The sequence below is a fragment of the Gobio gobio genome, assembly GCF_949357685.1.
Source record: "Gobio gobio genome assembly, chromosome: 24".
Taxonomy (NCBI): Eukaryota; Metazoa; Chordata; class Actinopteri; order Cypriniformes; family Gobionidae; genus Gobio; species Gobio gobio.
The window spans coordinates 2,225,201-2,244,948 of record NC_137120.1 but is presented as its reverse complement, the minus strand read 5'-3'; the positions used below and the strand labels follow the sequence as shown (position 1 = coordinate 2,244,948).

Genomic DNA, 19,748 nt, shown 5'->3' with positions numbered 1-19,748 from the left:
TCACCCTCAATTGCTCTCAATCTCTCTCAATTACCCTCAATCGCCCTGAATCGCCCTCAATCTCCCTGAATCGCCCTCAATCTCTCTCATTCGCTCTCAATCTCCCTCAATCGCTTTGAATCGCCCACAAGCCTCAATCTCTCTCAATTGCCCTGAATCGCCCTCAAACGCCCACAATCGCCCTCAATCGCCCTCAATCGCTCTCAATCCCTCTCAATCCCTCTCAATCCCTCTCAATCCCTCTCAATCCCTCTCAATCACTCTCAATCGCCCTCAATCCCTCTCAATCCCTCTCAATCACTCTCAATCGCCCTCAATCCCTCTCAATCCCTCTCAATCCCTCTCAATCACTCTCAATCGCTCTTAATCCCTCTCAATCGCTCTCAATCACTCTCAATCGCCCTCAATCCCTCTCAATCACTCTCAATCGCCCTCAATTCCTCTCAATCGCTCTCAATCCCTCTCAATCGCTCTTAATCCCCCTCAATCGCTCTCAATCGCTCTCAATCCCTCTCAATCGCTCTCAATCCCTCTCAATCACTCTCAATCGCCCTCAATCCCTCTCAATCGCTCTCAATCGCCCTCAATCCCTCTCAATCACTCTCAATCCCTCTCAATCGCCCTCAATCGCTCTCAATCCCTCTCAATCGCCCTCAATCCCTCTCAAACCCTCTAAATCACTCTCAATCGCCCTCAATCCCTCTCAATCACTCTCAATCCCTCTCAATCGCCCTCAATCGCTCTCAATCCCTCTCAATCGCCCTCAATCCCTCTCAAACCCTCTCAATCCCTCTCAATCGCTCACAAGCCTCAATCGCCCTCAATCGCTCTCAATCCCTCTCAATCCCTCTCAATCCCTCTCAATCACTCTCAATCGCCCTCAATCCCTCTCAATCCCTCTCAATCACTCTCAATCGCCCTCAATCCCTCTCAATCACTCTCAATCGCCCTCAATTCCTCTCAATCGCTCTCAATCCCTCTCAATCGCTCTTAATCCCCCTCAATCGCTCTCAATCCCTCTCAATCGCTCTCAATCCCTCTCAATCACTCTCAATCGCCCTCAATCCCTCTCAATCGCTCTCAATCGCCCTCAATCCCTCTCAATCACTCTCAATCGCCCTCAATCCCTCTCAAACCCTCTCAATCTCTCTCAATCACTCTCAATCGCCCTCAATCCCTCTCAATCACTCTCAATCCCTCTCAATCGCCCTCAATCGCTCTCAATCCCTCTCAATCGCCCTCAATCCCTCTCAAACCCTCTCAATCCCTCTCAATCACTCTCAATCGCCCTCAATCCCTCTCAATCACTCTCAATCCCTCTCAATCGCCCTCAATCGCTCTCAATCCCTCTCAATCGCCCTCAATCCCTCTCAAACCCTCTCAATCCCTCTCAATCGCTCACAAGCCTCAATCGCCCTCAATCGCCCTCAATCGCTCTCAATCCCTCTCAATCCCTCTCAATCACTCTCAATCGCCCTCAATCCCTCTCAATCACTCTCAATCGCCCTCAATCCCTCTCAATCACTCTCAATCGCCCTCAATTCCTCTCAATCGCTCTCAATCCCTCTCAATCGCTCTTAATCCCCCTCAATCGCTCTCAATCGCTCTCAATCCCTCTCAATCGCTCTCAATCCCTCTCAATCACTCTCAATCGCCCTCAATCCCTCTCAATCGCTCTCAATCGCCCTCAATCCCTCTCAATCACTCTCAATCGCCCTCAATCCCTCTCAATCACTCTCAATCCCTCTCAATCGCCCTCAATCGCTCTCAATCCCTCTCAATCGCCCTCAATCCCTCTCAAACCCTCTCAATCCCTCTCAATCACTCTCAATCGCCCTCAATCCCTCTCAATCCCTCTCAATCGCCCTCAATCGCCCTCAATCGCCCTCAATCGCTCTCAATCCCTCTCAATCCCTCTCAATCCCTCTCAATCACTCTCAATCGCCCTCAATCCCTCTCAATCCCTCTCAATCACTCTCAATCGCCCTCAATCCCTCTCAATCACTCTCAATCGCCCTCAATTCCTCTCAATCGCTCTCAATCCCTCTCAATCGCTCTTAATCCCCCTCAATCGCTCTCAATCCCTCTCAATCGCTCTCAATCCCTCTCAATCACTCTCAATCGCCCTCAATCCCTCTCAATCGCTCTCAATCGCCCTCAATCCCTCTCAATCACTCTCAATCGCCCTCAATCCCTCTCAAACCCTCTCAATCTCTCTCAATCACTCTCAATCGCCCTCAATCCCTCTCAATCACTCTCAATCCCTCTCAATCGCCCTCAATCGCTCTCAATCCCTCTCAATCGCCCTCAATCCCTCTCAAACCCTCTCAATCCCTCTCAATCACTCTCAATCGCCCTCAATCCCTCTCAATCACTCTCAATCCCTCTCAATCGCCCTCAATCGCTCTCAATCCCTCTCAATCGCCCTCAATCCCTCTCAAACCCTCTCAATCCCTCTCAATCGCTCACAAGCCTCAATCGCCCTCAATCGCCCTCAATCGCTCTCAATCCCTCTCAATCCCTCTCAATCACTCTCAATCACTCTCAATCGCCCTCAATCCCTCTCAATCACTCTCAATCGCCCTCAATCCCTCTCAATCACTCTCAATCGCCCTCAATTCCTCTCAATCGCTCTCAATCCCTCTCAATCGCTCTTAATCCCCCTCAATCGCTCTCAATCGCTCTCAATCCCTCTCAATCGCTCTCAATCCCTCTCAATCACTCTCAATCGCCCTCAATCCCTCTCAATCGCTCTCAATCGCCCTCAATCCCTCTCAATCACTCTCAATCGCCCTCAATCCCTCTCAATCACTCTCAATCCCTCTCAATCGCCCTCAATCGCTCTCAATCCCTCTCAATCGCCCTCAATCCCTCTCAAACCCTCTCAATCCCTCTCAATCACTCTCAATCGCCCTCAATCCCTCTCAATCCCTCTCAATCGCCCTCAATCGCTCTCAATCCCTCTCAATCGCCCTCAATCCCTCTCAAACCCTCTCAATCCCTCTCAATCGCTCACAAGCCTCAATCGCCCTTAATCCCTCTCAATCACTCTCAATCCCTCTCAATCTCCCTCAATCGCTCTCAATCCCTCTCAATCGCTCTCAATCCCTCTCAAACCCTCTCAATCACTCTCAATCGCCCTCAATCCCTCTCAATCGCTCTCAATCGCCCTCAATCTCCCTCAATCCCTCTCAATCGCTCACAAGCCTCAATCTCCCTCAATCCCTCTCAATCTCCCTCAATCGCCCTCAATCCCTCTCAATCGCTCACAAGCCTCAATCTCCCTCAATCCCTCTCAATCTCCCTCAATCCCTCTCAATCCCTCTCAATCTCCCTCAATCCCTCTCAATCCCTCTCAATCTCCCTCAATCCCTCTCAATCGCTCACAAGCCTCAATCGCCCTCAATCCCTCTCAATCTCCCTCAATCTCCCTCAATCTCCCTCAATCCCTCTCAATCTCCCTCAATCCCTCTCAATCGCTCACAAACCTCAATCCCTCTCAATCGCTCACAAGCCTCAATCGCCCTCAATCCCTCTCAATCGCTCACAAGCCTCAATCTCCCTCAATCCCTCTCAATCTCCCTCAATCCCTCTCAATCTCCCTCAATCCCTCTCAATCTCTCTCAATCCCTCTCAATCTCTCTCAATCCCTCTCAATCACTCTCAATCGCCCTCAATCCCTCTCAATCCCTCTCAATCACTCTCAATCGCCCTCAATCCCTCTCAATCACTCTCAATCGCCCTCAATTCCTCTCAATCGCTCTCAATCCCTCTCAATCGCTCTTAATCCCCCTCAATCGCTCTCAATCCCTCTCAATCGCTCTCAATCCCTCTCAATCACTCTCAATCGCCCTCAATCCCTCTCAATCGCTCTCAATCGCCCTCAATCCCTCTCAATCACTCTCAATCGCCCTCAATCCCTCTCAAACCCTCTCAATCTCTCTCAATCACTCTCAATCGCCCTCAATCCCTCTCAATCACTCTCAATCCCTCTCAATCGCCCTCAATCGCTCTCAATCCCTCTCAATCGCCCTCAATCCCTCTCAAACCCTCTCAATCCCTCTCAATCACTCTCAATCGCCCTCAATCCCTCTCAATCACTCTCAATCCCTCTCAATCGCCCTCAATCGCTCTCAATCCCTCTCAATCGCCCTCAATCCCTCTCAAACCCTCTCAATCCCTCTCAATCGCTCACAAGCCTCAATCGCCCTCAATCGCCCTCAATCGCTCTCAATCCCTCTCAATCCCTCTCAATCACTCTCAATCGCCCTCAATCCCTCTCAATCACTCTCAATCGCCCTCAATCCCTCTCAATCACTCTCAATCGCCCTCAATTCCTCTCAATCGCTCTCAATCCCTCTCAATCGCTCTTAATCCCCCTCAATCGCTCTCAATCGCTCTCAATCCCTCTCAATCGCTCTCAATCCCTCTCAATCACTCTCAATCGCCCTCAATCCCTCTCAATCGCTCTCAATCGCCCTCAATCCCTCTCAATCACTCTCAATCGCCCTCAATCCCTCTCAATCACTCTCAATCCCTCTCAATCGCCCTCAATCGCTCTCAATCCCTCTCAATCGCCCTCAATCCCTCTCAAACCCTCTCAATCCCTCTCAATCACTCTCAATCGCCCTCAATCCCTCTCAATCCCTCTCAATCGCCCTCAATCGCCCTCAATCGCCCTCAATCGCTCTCAATCCCTCTCAATCCCTCTCAATCCCTCTCAATCACTCTCAATCGCCCTCAATCCCTCTCAATCCCTCTCAATCACTCTCAATCGCCCTCAATCCCTCTCAATCACTCTCAATCGCCCTCAATTCCTCTCAATCGCTCTCAATCCCTCTCAATCGCTCTTAATCCCCCTCAATCGCTCTCAATCCCTCTCAATCGCTCTCAATCCCTCTCAATCACTCTCAATCGCCCTCAATCCCTCTCAATCGCTCTCAATCGCCCTCAATCCCTCTCAATCACTCTCAATCGCCCTCAATCCCTCTCAAACCCTCTCAATCTCTCTCAATCACTCTCAATCGCCCTCAATCCCTCTCAATCACTCTCAATCCCTCTCAATCGCCCTCAATCGCTCTCAATCCCTCTCAATCGCCCTCAATCCCTCTCAAACCCTCTCAATCCCTCTCAATCACTCTCAATCGCCCTCAATCCCTCTCAATCACTCTCAATCCCTCTCAATCGCCCTCAATCGCTCTCAATCCCTCTCAATCGCCCTCAATCCCTCTCAAACCCTCTCAATCCCTCTCAATCGCTCACAAGCCTCAATCGCCCTCAATCGCCCTCAATCGCTCTCAATCCCTCTCAATCCCTCTCAATCACTCTCAATCACTCTCAATCGCCCTCAATCCCTCTCAATCACTCTCAATCGCCCTCAATCCCTCTCAATCACTCTCAATCGCCCTCAATTCCTCTCAATCGCTCTCAATCCCTCTCAATCGCTCTTAATCCCCCTCAATCGCTCTCAATCGCTCTCAATCCCTCTCAATCGCTCTCAATCCCTCTCAATCACTCTCAATCGCCCTCAATCCCTCTCAATCGCTCTCAATCGCCCTCAATCCCTCTCAATCACTCTCAATCGCCCTCAATCCCTCTCAATCACTCTCAATCCCTCTCAATCGCCCTCAATCGCTCTCAATCCCTCTCAATCGCCCTCAATCCCTCTCAAACCCTCTCAATCCCTCTCAATCACTCTCAATCGCCCTCAATCCCTCTCAATCCCTCTCAATCGCCCTCAATCGCTCTCAATCCCTCTCAATCGCCCTCAATCCCTCTCAAACCCTCTCAATCCCTCTCAATCGCTCACAAGCCTCAATCGCCCTTAATCCCTCTCAATCACTCTCAATCCCTCTCAATCTCCCTCAATCGCTCTCAATCCCTCTCAATCGCTCTCAATCCCTCTCAAACCCTCTCAATCACTCTCAATCGCCCTCAATCCCTCTCAATCGCTCTCAATCGCCCTCAATCTCCCTCAATCCCTCTCAATCGCTCACAAGCCTCAATCTCCCTCAATCCCTCTCAATCTCCCTCAATCGCCCTCAATCCCTCTCAATCGCTCACAAGCCTCAATCTCCCTCAATCCCTCTCAATCTCCCTCAATCCCTCTCAATCCCTCTCAATCTCCCTCAATCCCTCTCAATCCCTCTCAATCTCCCTCAATCCCTCTCAATCGCTCACAAGCCTCAATCGCCCTCAATCCCTCTCAATCTCCCTCAATCTCCCTCAATCTCCCTCAATCCCTCTCAATCTCCCTCAATCCCTCTCAATCGCTCACAAACCTCAATCCCTCTCAATCGCTCACAAGCCTCAATCGCCCTCAATCCCTCTCAATCGCTCACAAGCCTCAATCTCCCTCAATCCCTCTCAATCTCCCTCAATCCCTCTCAATCTCCCTCAATCCCTCTCAATCTCTCTCAATCCCTCTCAATCTCTCTCAATCCCTCTCAATCTCCCTCAATCCCTCTCAATCCCTCTCAATCTCCCTCAATCCCTCTCAATCTCCCTCAATCGCCCTCAATCCCTCTCAATCCCTCTCAATCTCCCTCAATCCCTCTCAATCTCCCTCAATCCCTCTCAATCTCCCTCAATCCCTCTCAATCTCACTCAATCCCTCTCAATCTCCCTCAATCCCTCTCAATCGCCCTCAATCCCTCTCAATCGCCCTCAATCCCTCTCAATCCCTCTCAATCTCCCTCAATCCCTCTCAATCTCCCTCAATCCCTCTCAATCTCCCTCAATCCCTCTCAATCTCCCTCAATCCCTCTCAATCGCCCTCAATCCCTCTCAATCCCTCTCAATCTCCCTCAATCCCTCTCAATCGCCCTCAATCCCTCTCAATCGCTCACAAGCCTCAATCACCCTCAATCCCTCTCAATCGCTCACAAGCCTCAATCACCCTCAATCCCTCTCAATCGCTCACAAGCCTCAATCGCCCTCAATCCCTCTCAATCTCCCTCAATCCCTCTCAATCCCTCTCAATCTCTCTCAATCCCTCTCAATCTCCCTCAATCCCTCTCAATCCCTCTCAATCTCCCTCAATCCCTCTCAATCGCCCTCAATCCCTCTCAATCGCTCACAAGCCTCAATCACCCTCAATCCCTCTCAATCGCTCACAAGCCTCAATCACCCTCAATCCCTCTCAATCGCTCACAAGCCTCAATCGCCCTCAATCCCTCTCAATCTCCCTCAATCCCTCTCAATCACTCTCAATCTCTCTCAATCCCTCTCAATCTCCCTCAATCCCTCTCAATCCCTCTCAATCTCCCTCAATCCCTCTCAATCTCTCTCAATCCCTCTCAATCTCCCTCAATCCCTCTCAATCTCTCTCAATCCCTCTCAATCTCCCTCAATCCCTCTCAATCCCTCTCAATCTCTCTCAATCCCTCTCAATCTCCCTCAATCCCTCTCAATCCCTCTCAATCCCTCTCAATCTCCCTCAATCCCTCTCAATCCCTCTCAATCTCCCTCAATCCCTCTCAATCTCCCTCAATCCCTCTCAATCTCCCTCAATCCCTCTCAATCTCCCTCAATCCCTCTCAATCGCTCACAAGCCTCAATCCCTCTCAATCGCTCACAAGCCTCAATCTCCCTCAATCCCTCTCAATCCCTCTCAATCCCTCTCAATCGCTCACAAGCCTCAATCTCCCTCAATCCCTCTCAATCGCTCACAAGCCTCAATCTCCCTCAATCCCTCTCAATCGCTCTCAATCTCCCTCAATCCCTCTCAATCGCTCTCAATCCCTCTCAATCTCCCTCAATCCCTCTCAATCTCCCTCAATCCCTCTCAATCTCCCTCAATCCCTCTCAATCTCCCTCAATCCCTCTCAATCGCTCACAAGCCTCAATCCCTCTCAATCGCTCACAAGCCTCAATCTCCCTCAATCCCTCTCAATCGCTCTCAATCTCCCTCAATCCCTCTCAATCGCTCTCAATCCCTCTCAATCCCTCTCAATCGCTCACAAGCCTCAATCTCCCTCAATCCCTCTCAATCGCTCTCAATCTCCCTCAATCCCTCTCAATCGCTCTCAATCCCTCTCAATCTCCCTCAATCCCTCTCAATCGCTCTCAATCCCTCTAAATCGCTCACAAGCCTCAATCTCCCTCAATCCCTCTCAATCGCTCTCAATCTCCCTCAATCCCTCTCAATCGCTCTCAATCGCTCTCAATCACTCACAAGCCTCAATCTCCCTCAATCCCTCTCAATCGCTCTCAATCTCCCTCAATCCCTCTCAATCGCTCTCAATCGCTCTCAATCCCTCTCAATCGCTCTCAATCCCTCTCAATCGCTCTCAATCCCTCTCAATCGCTCTCAATCGCTCTCAATCCCTCTCAATCGCTCTCAATCCCTCTCAATCCCTCTCAATCCCTCTCAATCCCTCTCAATCCCTCTCAATCGCTCTCAATCCCTCTCAATCCCTCTCAATCGCTCTCAATCCCTCTCAATCGCTCTCAATCCCTCTCAATCCCTCTCAATCCCTCTCAATCGCTCTCAATCCCTCTCAATCCCTCTCAATCCCTCTCAATCGCTCTCAATCCCTCTCAATCGCTCTCAATCCCTCTCAATCCCTCTCAATCCCTCTCAATCTCTCTCAATCCCTCTCAATCGCTCTCAATCTCTCTCAATCTCGCTCAATCTCTCTCAATCCCTCTCAATCGCTCTCAATCTCTCTCAATCCCTCTCAATCGCTCACAAGCCTCAATCTCGCTCAATCGCTCTCAATCGCTCTCAATCTCTCTCAATCCCTCTCAATCTCTCTCAATCCCTCTCAATCGCTCTCAATCGCTCTCAATCTCTCTCAATCCCTCTCAATCCCTCTCAATTACTCTCAATCGCCCTCAATCCCTCTCAATCTCTCTCAATCCCTCTCAATCTCTCTCAATCCCTCTCAATCTCTCTCAATCCCTCTCAATCTCTCTCAATCTCTCTCAATCCCTCTCAATCCCTCTCAATCGCTCTCAATCCCTCTCAATCGCTCTCAATCGCTCTCAATCGCTCTCAATCCCTCTCAATCCCTCTCAATCGCTCACAAGCCTCAATCTCGCTCAATCGCTCTCAATCGCTCTCAATCGCTCTCAATCTCTCTCAATCCCTCTCAATCGCTCACAAGCCTCAATCTCGCTCAATCCCTCTCAATCCCTCTCAATCGCTCTCAATCCCTCTCAATCGCTCTCAATCTCTCTCAATCCCTCTCAATCGCTCACAAGCCTCAATCTCGCTCAATCCCTCTCAATCTCTCTCAATCCCTCTCAATCTCTCTCAATCCCTCTCAATCTCTCTCAATCCCTCTCAATCTCTCTCAATCGCTCTCAATCCCTCTCAATCGCTCTCAATCGCTCTCAATCTCTCTCAATCCCTCTCAATCGCTCACAAGCCTCAATCTCGCTCAATCCCTCTCAATCTCTCTCAATCCCTCTCAATCTCTCTCAATCCCTCTCAATCTCTCTCAATCCCTCTCAATCTCTCTCAATCCCTCTCAATCCCTCTCAATCGCTCTCAATCCCTCTCAATCGCTCTCAATCACTCTCAATCCCTCTCAATCGCTCTCAATCCCTCTCAATCGCTCTCAATCGCTCTCAATCTCTCTCAATCCCTCTCAATCGCTCACAAGCCTCAATCTCGCTCAATCGCTCTCAATCCCTCTCAATCGCTCTCAATCTCTCTCAATCCCTCTCAATCGCTCACAAGCCTCAATCTCGCTCAATCCCTCTCAATCCCTCTCAATCTCTCTCAATCCCTCTCAATCTCCCTCAATCTCCCTCAATCGCTCTCAATCTCTCTCAATCCCTCTCAATCGCTCTCAATCTCTCTCAATCCCTCTCAATCGCCCACAATCGCCCTCAATCTCCCTCAATCGCCCACAATATCCCTCAATCGCTCTGAATCGCCCACAATCGCTTTGAATCGCCCACAAGCCTCAATCTCCCTCAATCGCTCACAAGCCTCAATCTCCCTCAATCGCTCTCAATTGCCCTCAATCGCTCTGAATCGCCCTCAATCGCTCTAAATTGCCTTTAATCGCTCTCAATCTCCCTCAATTGCCCACGAGCCTCAATCGCTCACAAGCCTCAATCTCCCTCAATCTCCCTCAATCGCTCACAAGCCTCAATCTCCCTCAATCTCCCTCAATCGCTCACAAGCCTCAATCTCCCTCAATCGCTCACAAGCCTCAATCTCCCTCAATCTCCCTCAATCTCCCTCAATCGCTCACAAGCCTCAATCTCCCTCAATCGCTCACAAACCTCAATCTCCCTCATTCTCCCTCATTCGCTCACAAGCCTCAATCTCCCTCAATAGCTCTCAATTGCCCTCAATCGCTCTGAATCACCCTCAATCGCCCACGAGCCTCAATCGCCCACAAGCCTCAATCTCCCTCGATCACTCACAAGCCTCAATCGCCCTCAATCGCTCACAAGCCTCAATTTCCCTCAATCGCTCTAAATTGCCCTAAATCGCTCTCAATCTCCCTCAATCGCCCACGAGCCTCAATCGCCCACGAGCCTCAATCGCCCACAATCGCTCACAAGCCTCAATCGCTCACAAGCCTCAATCTCCCTCAATCGCTCACAAGCCTCAATCGCGCACAAGCCTCAATCTCCCTCAATCGCTCACAAGCCTCAATCTCCCTCAATCGCTCACAAGCCTCAATCGCGCACAAGCCTCAATCTCCCTCAATCGCTCACAAGCCTCAATCGCCCTCAATCGCTCACAAGCCTCAATCTCCCTCAATCGCCCACAATAGCCCTCAAGCCTCAATCTCCCTCAATCGCTCTAAATTGCTCTGAATCGCCCTCAATTGCTCTCAATCTCTCTGAATCGCCCACAAGCCTCAATCGCTCTGAATCGCCCACAATCTCCCTCAATTGCTCTGAATCGCCCACAATCTCCCTCAATTGCTCTGAATCGCCCACAATCTCCCTCAATTGCTCTGAATCGCCCACAATCTCCCTCAATTGCTCTGAATCGCCCACAATCTCCCTCAATTGCTCTGAATCGCCCACAATCTCCCTCAATTGCTCTGAATCGCCCACAATCTCCCTCAATTGCTCTGAATCGCCCACAATCTCATTCAATTGCTCTGAATCGCCCACAATCTCCCTCAATTGCTCTGAATCGCCCACAATCTCCCTCAATTGCTCTGAATCGCTTTGAATCACCCACAAGCCTCAATCGCCCTCAATCTCTCTGAATCGCCCACAAGCCTCAATCGCTCTGAATCGCCCTCAATTTCTCGGAATCGCTTTCAATCGGCCTCAATCGCTTTGAATCGCCCACAAGCCTCAATCGCCCTCCATCACTCTCAAATCGCCCTCAATTGCTCTGAATCGCTCTCAATCGCCCTGAATCACTCTCAAATCGCCCTCAATTTCTCTGAATCACCCTCAATCGCCCTGAATCACTCTCAAATCGCCCTCAATTTCTCTGAATCCCCCTCAATCGCCCTGAATCACTCTCAAATCGCCCTCAATTTCTCTGAATCACCCTCAATCGCCCTCCATCACTCTCAAATCGCCCTCAATTGCTCTGAATCACTCTGAATCGCCCTCAATCGCCCTCCATCACTCTCAAATCGCCCTCAATTGCTCTGAATCACCCTCAATCGCCCTCCATCACTCTCAAATCACCCTCAATTGCTCTGAATCACCCTCAATCGCCCTGAATCACTCTCAATCGCCCTCAATCGCTCAGAATCGCCCTCCATCACCCTCAATCGCCCTGAATCACCCTCAATCGCCCACCATCACGCTCAAATCGCCCTCAATTGCTCTGAATCACCCTTAATCGCCCTGAATCACTCTCAATCGCCCTCAATCGCTCCCAATCGCCCTCCATCACCCTCAATCGCCCTGAATCACTCTCAAATCTTCCTCAATTGCTCTGAATCACCCTCAATCGCCCTCCATCACTCTCAAATCACCCTCAATCGCCCTGAATCACTCTCAATCGCCCTCAATCGCTCAGAATCGCCCTCCATCACCCTCAATCGCCCTGAATCAACCTCAATCGCCCTGAATCACTCTCAAATCGCCCTCAATTGCTCTGAATCACCCTCAATAGTTCCGAATCGCCCTCCATCGCTCCGAATCACTCTCTATCACCCTCAATCACCCTGAATCGCTCTCAGTCACTGTGTCTGTGAGCAGGAGGCGGGGCTTCCACACCTTCGTGCTGCGACCTCACTGCGGGGAGGCGGGGCCTATTCATCACCTGGTGTCCGGATTCATTCTGTCAGAAAACATCTCACACGGGCTGCTGCTCAGGAAGGTACGTGGACTACACTGGCCGTGTTATGGAGATTTGATTTCATAAAAAGAACCGATGTGGTCTTCATAATCGTTATTTGTTCGGGAAATCGGTTATTTTGTCTCTGCTTATTTATTTGAATCGCACTACATCAGTCACTCTGTATCCGTTTGATTCACTAAAAGAACCAGTTCATAAGAATCATTTGTTCAACACACTACTTTTTGTTTTAATAAAACATTAAATGAGACTTAAGTGCCATGATTCCTAAATGAATGGCTGATATGAATTAGTGAATCAAACACACTGTGTAACTAATGAAGTTTGATTGCTTAACCTACACTTGTTTGAGTTCATGATTTTGATTCACTAAAAGAACCAGTTCATAAGAATCATTTGTTCTTGAATCGCACTACATTAGTCACTCTGTATGTGTTTGATTCACTAAAAGAACTAGTTCATAAGAATTTGTTCATGAATCGCACTACATCAGTCAATCTGTATGTGTTTGATTCACTAAAAGAACCAGTTCATAAGAATCATTTTGTTCTTGAATCGCACTACATCAGTCACTCTGTATGTGTTTGATTCACTAAAAGAACCAGTTCATAAGAATCATTTGTTCTTGAATTGCACTACATTAGTCTATCTGTATGCGTTTGATTAACTATAAAGAACCGCTTCATAAGAGCCATTTGTTCATGAATCACACTACATTAGTCAATCTGTATGCGTTTGATTCACTATAAAGAACCAGTTCATAAGAGTCATTTGTTCATGAATCGCACTACATCAGCCACTCTGTATGCGTTTGATTCACTAAAAGAACCAGTTCATAAGAATCATTTGTTCATGAATCGCACTACATCAGCCACTCTGTATGCGTTTGATTCACTATAAAGAACCGCTTCATAAGAGTCATTTGTTCATGAATCGCACTACATCAGTCACTCTGTATGCATTTGATTCACTAAAAGAAACAGTTCATAAGAGTCATTTGTTCATGAATCACACTACATCAGTCACTCTGTATGCATTTGATTCACTAAAAGAAACAGTTCATAAGAGTCATTTGTTCATGAATCACACTACATCAGTCAATCTGTATGCGTTTGATTCACTATAAAGAACCGCTTCATAAGAGTCATTTGTTCATGAATCACACTACATCAGTCACTCTGTATGCGTTTGATTCACTATAAAGAACCACTTCATAAGAGTCATTTGTTCATGAATCACACTTAGGGATGCACCGATATGAACATTTTGGCCGATACCGATAACCAATATTTCTTAATATTTGAAAGCCGATAACCGATATATTGGCCGATAAATCTAAATACAAATTTTTATAAACTCTGAGAGCCTGATTACAAAAACAAAAGGCTCACCATTAAAAGCCATGTCCCAAACACTTCAACATAAATCAAACCTATACACTACAGTAGCCTATTTGAACCAGTGTGAGATTCCTTACCTTTTCAAATTAATTTTACACTCCTATGGCCAAACATTTTTTTTAACACTTTACAATAAGGTTTCATTTTTGTTAGTATTAGTTAACCAACAATGAATGAACAATACTTCAACAGGATTTATTAATTTTAGTTCATGTTAATCTCAACATATTCAGACCCAAAGTTGTGTCTTTTAACATTAGGTATGAACTGTGAATGGACTGTTACAAAACACAAACATTTTATTACTAAAAGAAACAAAGGTTATTGCTCTCTGTTTGTTCATGATAGTTAATGCATTAATAAAATGAGACCTTATTTGTAAAATGTTACCAAAAATTATATTGTCTAAAAAATAAAAATAATATACCTAAATAATGCAAACAAGTAATTGAACAGCATTACTTAGGCTGCATAATAAATAATCAGAATGCAAGTGCATGAAATAACCTCCGCACAGACGATAAAGAAATGGTTTTAATCAAACCATATTGTTGATGGAAATGATACGAGAACAATAAAAGTGCTAATTATAAAAAATAATGCTTCTGTGTTTTTGAAAAAAAAATATGTTTAATATTACAGTAATAGTAAACATCTGTAATATTAGTCTAGTCTATTAGGAATAATGTTGCTGTTTGAGAGCGCGCTGAAGCTGGAGAGAATGAACGAACAACCATAAACTGAAGCGCTTAGAAGTTTAATTAACAACTAAACGCATCATATATGAGAACAATCAGATATTTATACAAAATAAATATAATATTACAACTTATATTAGCACAAAATCACGCATGGGTGAAGGGTTATAACTCCTGTGGATGCTCTTCCCCTGTTTGAGAGCGTGCTGAAACTGAAGATGATCACCGGTACAGTGAAGCACTGCGGGTTATTGACTTAACGAAACACATCCTATATGACTTTAATCAGATGTTTATACTACAAAAACGTAATATTACGACTTACATATGCTTAAAATGACGCGAATGTACAAGCGAACTTGACTGTGCTGGTCAGAATGCGTTGTTGACGCTTCCCACAACAGCGCGCTGAAAAACAACTAAACCCAGAGAATTCACTACGTTTTATAACAGAAATATTCTCATTGCAGTGTTATGTATAGGACAGTCCCAGTAGTTATTAATGCTGTGCATTTCTGTTTGAAATGCGCGCGCCGGTACAATGAAGTGCTTTACTGCATCGTTTATTAACTCAACCAAACGCATCCTATATGATATTACATACACAGAATAATAATAAATATAATATTACAACTTACAATGGCACAAAAGGCTGTGAATGCACAAGCGAACTTGACTGTGCTCGTCATGAAGGTGTAACTCCGTGGGCGCGCTCTTCCCTCAACAAACGCACTGAAACACAACCCTCTTTTACAGCCTATTCTATTCTCATTATCATTTTATGTAGATTATAGAAGATTTGCGCTGCACATGTTGCACATAACTGTATTTTCCTTTTCGAAGTGATTCCAAACATATTTAGAGCAATTCAAACCCATCATGGTGGACAGCGCGTCCGTCTCAGCTGAAGGAAATAATACATTATCTATCGGCTTGACTATATCGGTCAAATTTTCTTATTGGACCGATAACGATAACATCAAAAATAATAATTTATCGGCCGATAACGATATGTTGCCGATATATCGTGCATCCCTAATCACACTACATTAGTCACTCTGTATGTGGTTGAATCACTATAAAGAACCGCTTCATAAGAGTCATTCATTCAGGAGCATTTTGAACAGGTTCTCGTTTCCCGACCGCAGACTGAATCATCAAACAGGAAGTAATCGTGATTGACCTGTGTGTGTGTGTCACAGGCTCCAGTCCTGCAGTACCTGTACTATCTGGCTCAGGTGGGCATTGCGATGTCTCCGCTCAGCAACAACAGTCTGTTTCTGAGTTACCACCGCAACCCTCTGCCCGAGTACCTGTCCCGCGGCCTGATGGTGTCCCTGTCCACCGACGACCCGCTGCAGTTCCACTTCACTAAGGTGAGCTCATCTGGTGTCTGACGCTCAAGCATCAGTGTCAGGTTCAACGCCTGATGAACTGTACCACAGTATTTATGTGTGTGTGTGTGTGTGTGTGTGTGTGTTGCAGGAGCCTCTGATGGAGGAGTACAGCATCGCCGCTCAGGTGTGGAAACTGAGCTCATGTGACATGTGTGAACTGGCCAGAAACAGTGTGTTAATGAGCGGCTTCTCACACAGGGTAACGTCTCTCACACACTCACACACAATTGACCTATCGGTAAGCCCTGCCCCTCCTTAGTGACTGCTGCTAACTCGGACAGACAAACGGAGTTGCTATATCTTACAATGACAGCTGTCAGTGTGATTGTTTTTGGACAGAATGTAGCGTATACCCCGTCCGAATGATGGCCAAACTTTACTGATGGTTTATTATGTCCTTTTTCACTCCAAAAAATCATCGTAAGAGCTGAACAAACAAAGCAGAAGAAGTGCGCATTAACGTCTCATTCACAAACTCTCTCTCTCTCCGTTGCATTACCATTAACACACACACAGCAAATTACACAAAAACACTCACACAACTAACAGTAAACACACATACACACAGAGCTGATGCCTTTTCGGGGGTGCAGTTAATAACTGGTAAACTTTGTATCTGCAAAACAACTCCAATAAACTGCGAGTGCGAGCTCTTCGTTTCACTAGCCACAGACTATAATACCCATCAAAATAGGAGATGATGTAGTCCTTAAACATATCTAAAATTAAATTAATTTACATATAACCAGTTTAATATGGAGAGGCACTGAAATGTAGACCTTGGTGTTTTTGACCTACAGCGTTACATGATGTGAGAACAGTTCGTTATTTCGGTTTGTATGTTAGCAGGGACTTTAATCGTAACATATGACAAACAGAAAATCCTCTCAGGATCGCTGGAGTCAGTGTTACAGGACCTCAGGCACGACATTTGAGCATTTTGTAGCATAAACACCATCAAACCAATGAGAGCTTCGGATTTTCCAATGTTTCTCTATGGCGCTGAAACCTAAAGATGTCCGAGTTCCGATACTCAACTGCCATTGGCTCATCTGCGTTCGAGGGGAGGGGCTTACCGATAGGTCAATTACATACACACACACACAATGTCAAATATCAGGGTCCCTTCAAATTCAAATTATGCAACAAAAAAAAAAAAAAAATATATATATATATATATATATATATAAATTTGTGGACATTTATGTGGAGAAAATCGTGTCCTCACCTATTCTGTCTGTCTGTCTGTCTCAGGCTAAGGGTTATTGGCTGGGTCCCGACTACAGCAAAGAGGGTCCGATCAGTAACGACATCCGCCGCACAAACGTCCCCGACATCCGCGTGGCGTACCGGCACGAGACGCTGTGCGAAGAACTTCACCTCATCACACAAGCCATCCGAACGCAGGAGCTGGACCGCATCGAGGAGGAGGACGTGCTGTCCTTCACCCCCAGCCAATCTACAGCTCCGCCCATGGGCTCGCCTGTCCAATCAGCACACTAGAGATGAACCATGACCCCGCCCACACTCATGCCCTTCCAATCAGCACACTAGAGATGAACCATGACCCCGCCCACACTCATGCCCTTCCAATCAGCACACTAGAGATGAACCATGACCCCGCCCACACTCATGCCCGTCCATACAGCACGCTAGAGATGAGCCATGACCCCGCCCACACTCATGCCCATCCAATCAGCAGGCTAGAGATGAGCCATGACCCCGCCCACACTCATGCCCATCCAATCAGCAGGCTAGAGATGAGCCATGACCCCGCCCACACTCATGCCCGTCCATACAGCACGCTAGAGATGAGCCATGACCCCGCCCACACTCATGCCCATCCAATCAGCAGGCTAGAGATGAGCCATGACCCCGCCCACACTCATGCCCATCCAATCAGCACGCTAGAGATGAGCCATGACCCCGCCCACACTCATGCCCGTCCATACAGCACGCTAGAGATGAGCCATGACCCCGCCCACACTCATGCCCATCCAATCAGCAGGCTAGAGATGAGCCATGACCCCGCCCACACTCATGCCCATCCAATCAGCACGCTAGAGATGAGCCATGACCCCGCCCACACTCATGCCCATCCAATCAGCACGCTAGAGATGAGCCATGACCCCGCCCACACTCATGCCTATCCAATCAGCAGGCTAGAGATGAGCCATGACCCCGCCCACACTCATGCCCATCTAATCAGCAGGCTAGAGATGAGCCATGACCCCGCCCACACTCATGCCCATCCAATCAGCACACTAGAGATGAGCAATGACCCCGCCCACACTCATGCCCAACCAATCAGCACACTAGAGATGAGCCATGACCCCGCCCACACTCATACCCGTCCAATCAGCAGGCTAGAGATGAACCATGACCCCGCCCACACTCATGCCCATCCAATCAGCACACTAGAGATGAGCCATGACCCCGCCCACACTCATGCCCATCCAATCAGCACACTAGAGATGAGCCATGACCCCGCCCACACTCATGCCCATCCAATCAGCACGCTAGAGATGAGCCATGACCCCGCCCACACTCATGCCCATCCAATCAGCAGGCTAGAGATGAGCCATGACCCCGCCCACACTCATACCCGTCCAATCAGCAGGCTAGAGATGAACCATGACCCCGCCCACACTCATACCCGTCCAATCAGCAGGCTAGAGATGAACCATGACCCCGCCCACACTCATACCCGTCCAAACAGGGCACTAGAGAAGCCATAACCCTGTCCAATCAACATGCTAGAGATGAGCCATGACCCCGCCCACACTTCTGTCCAATCAGCATGCTAGAGACAAGCCACAGTCCCGCCCACACTCACACCTGTCCAATCAGGGCACTAGAGAAGCCATGACCCCACCCATATGCCGCCTGTCCAATCAGCACACTAGAAACGAGTCACAGCCCCTCACACTCATACCGGTCCAATCAGCATGCTAGAGATGAGCCACAGCCCCGCCCATATTTGTACCAGTCCAATCAGGGCTCTAGAGAAGCCATAACCCCACCCAAACTCTCACCTGTCCAATCAGCATGCTACAGATGAGCCATGACCCCGCCCACACTCACACCCGTCCAATCAGGACACTGGAGAAGCCATGGCCCCGCCCACACACACACACTCGCTGAAGAACGCCTCAACATCAGGACCAAAGCAACATTCCCTGCCCCAGTGCATGTCTAGAGACGTCTCAGCTACACATCACCACAACGCAACGAGCGTGAGTGTGTGTGTCATTTACATTTACATTTATGCATTTGGCAGACGCTTTTATCCAAAGCGACTTACATTGCATTCAAGGTACACAGTTTTTTTTTTTTGTCAGTTCTTGCTTTCCCTGGGAATCGAACCCATGACCTTGGCGTTGCTAGTGCCACGCTCTACTGTTTGAGCTACAGGAAAGTGTCTCTGCACCTCCGTCACGAGCCCGTGATGATGTCACAGCTCCCTCATGTGCCTTTTACTTTAGCTGCTTTTATTTTGCTGGTTTCACTGCTACATCAGTTTGAAGGCTGAACTGTTCTCGCCGGTCCTCCGGTCCTGCAGGAGGCGCCGCTGAGCCGTTCATCTCCAGCTCAGCTCATCTCCAGCTCAGCTCATCTCCAGCTCACGACTGTTAATCCTCACTGATCTTCCCATTAATGAACCGCACATCATCATGAGCTCCACCAGCACGATTTCACATTAGCATGCGGAGCGAGCAGATACAGAGCCAAGCATGAGGAGAACGCAAATGATCACAAGTTATAGTGCAAAATATATATATGATATCTTTATTTTTTTGTGAATGAGATTGTTAGTCCACAGCTGATCAGATGAGAGTATTTTGTTCATATCAATAAAGCATGTGTGTATTCAATCTCCTCTGAGTGCTTCAGTGACGACATACAGATCCTGATCATCAGAACCACATTATGAATAAATATGAATTTAGTGTCCCACGTCCTTCAGCATCCATTAACAGCTTCAGAGTGTGTGTGTGTGAGTGTGAGA

At 47.8% G+C, this 19,748-nt stretch overlaps 1 protein-coding gene across 3 annotated transcripts in view; it reads left to right on the top strand.

The window, feature by feature from the left end:
* The window catches only part of ampd2a (adenosine monophosphate deaminase 2a), a 51,325-nt gene extending 31,718 nt beyond the window's left edge, over window positions 1-19,607 (top strand). For all 3 annotated transcript variants that reach the window (XM_079808179.1, XM_079808178.1, XM_079808177.1), the window contains 4 exons: window positions 12,145-12,265; window positions 15,545-15,718; window positions 15,828-15,938; window positions 16,994-19,607. In XM_079808179.1, the coding sequence (XP_079664305.1) occupies window positions 12,145-12,265; window positions 15,545-15,718; window positions 15,828-15,938; window positions 16,994-17,242 (655 nt within the window). In that variant the 3' untranslated portion in view covers window positions 17,243-19,607. The remainder of the gene's footprint in view (window positions 1-12,144; window positions 12,266-15,544; window positions 15,719-15,827; window positions 15,939-16,993) is intronic.
* Window positions 19,608-19,748: the final 141 nt, after the last annotated feature.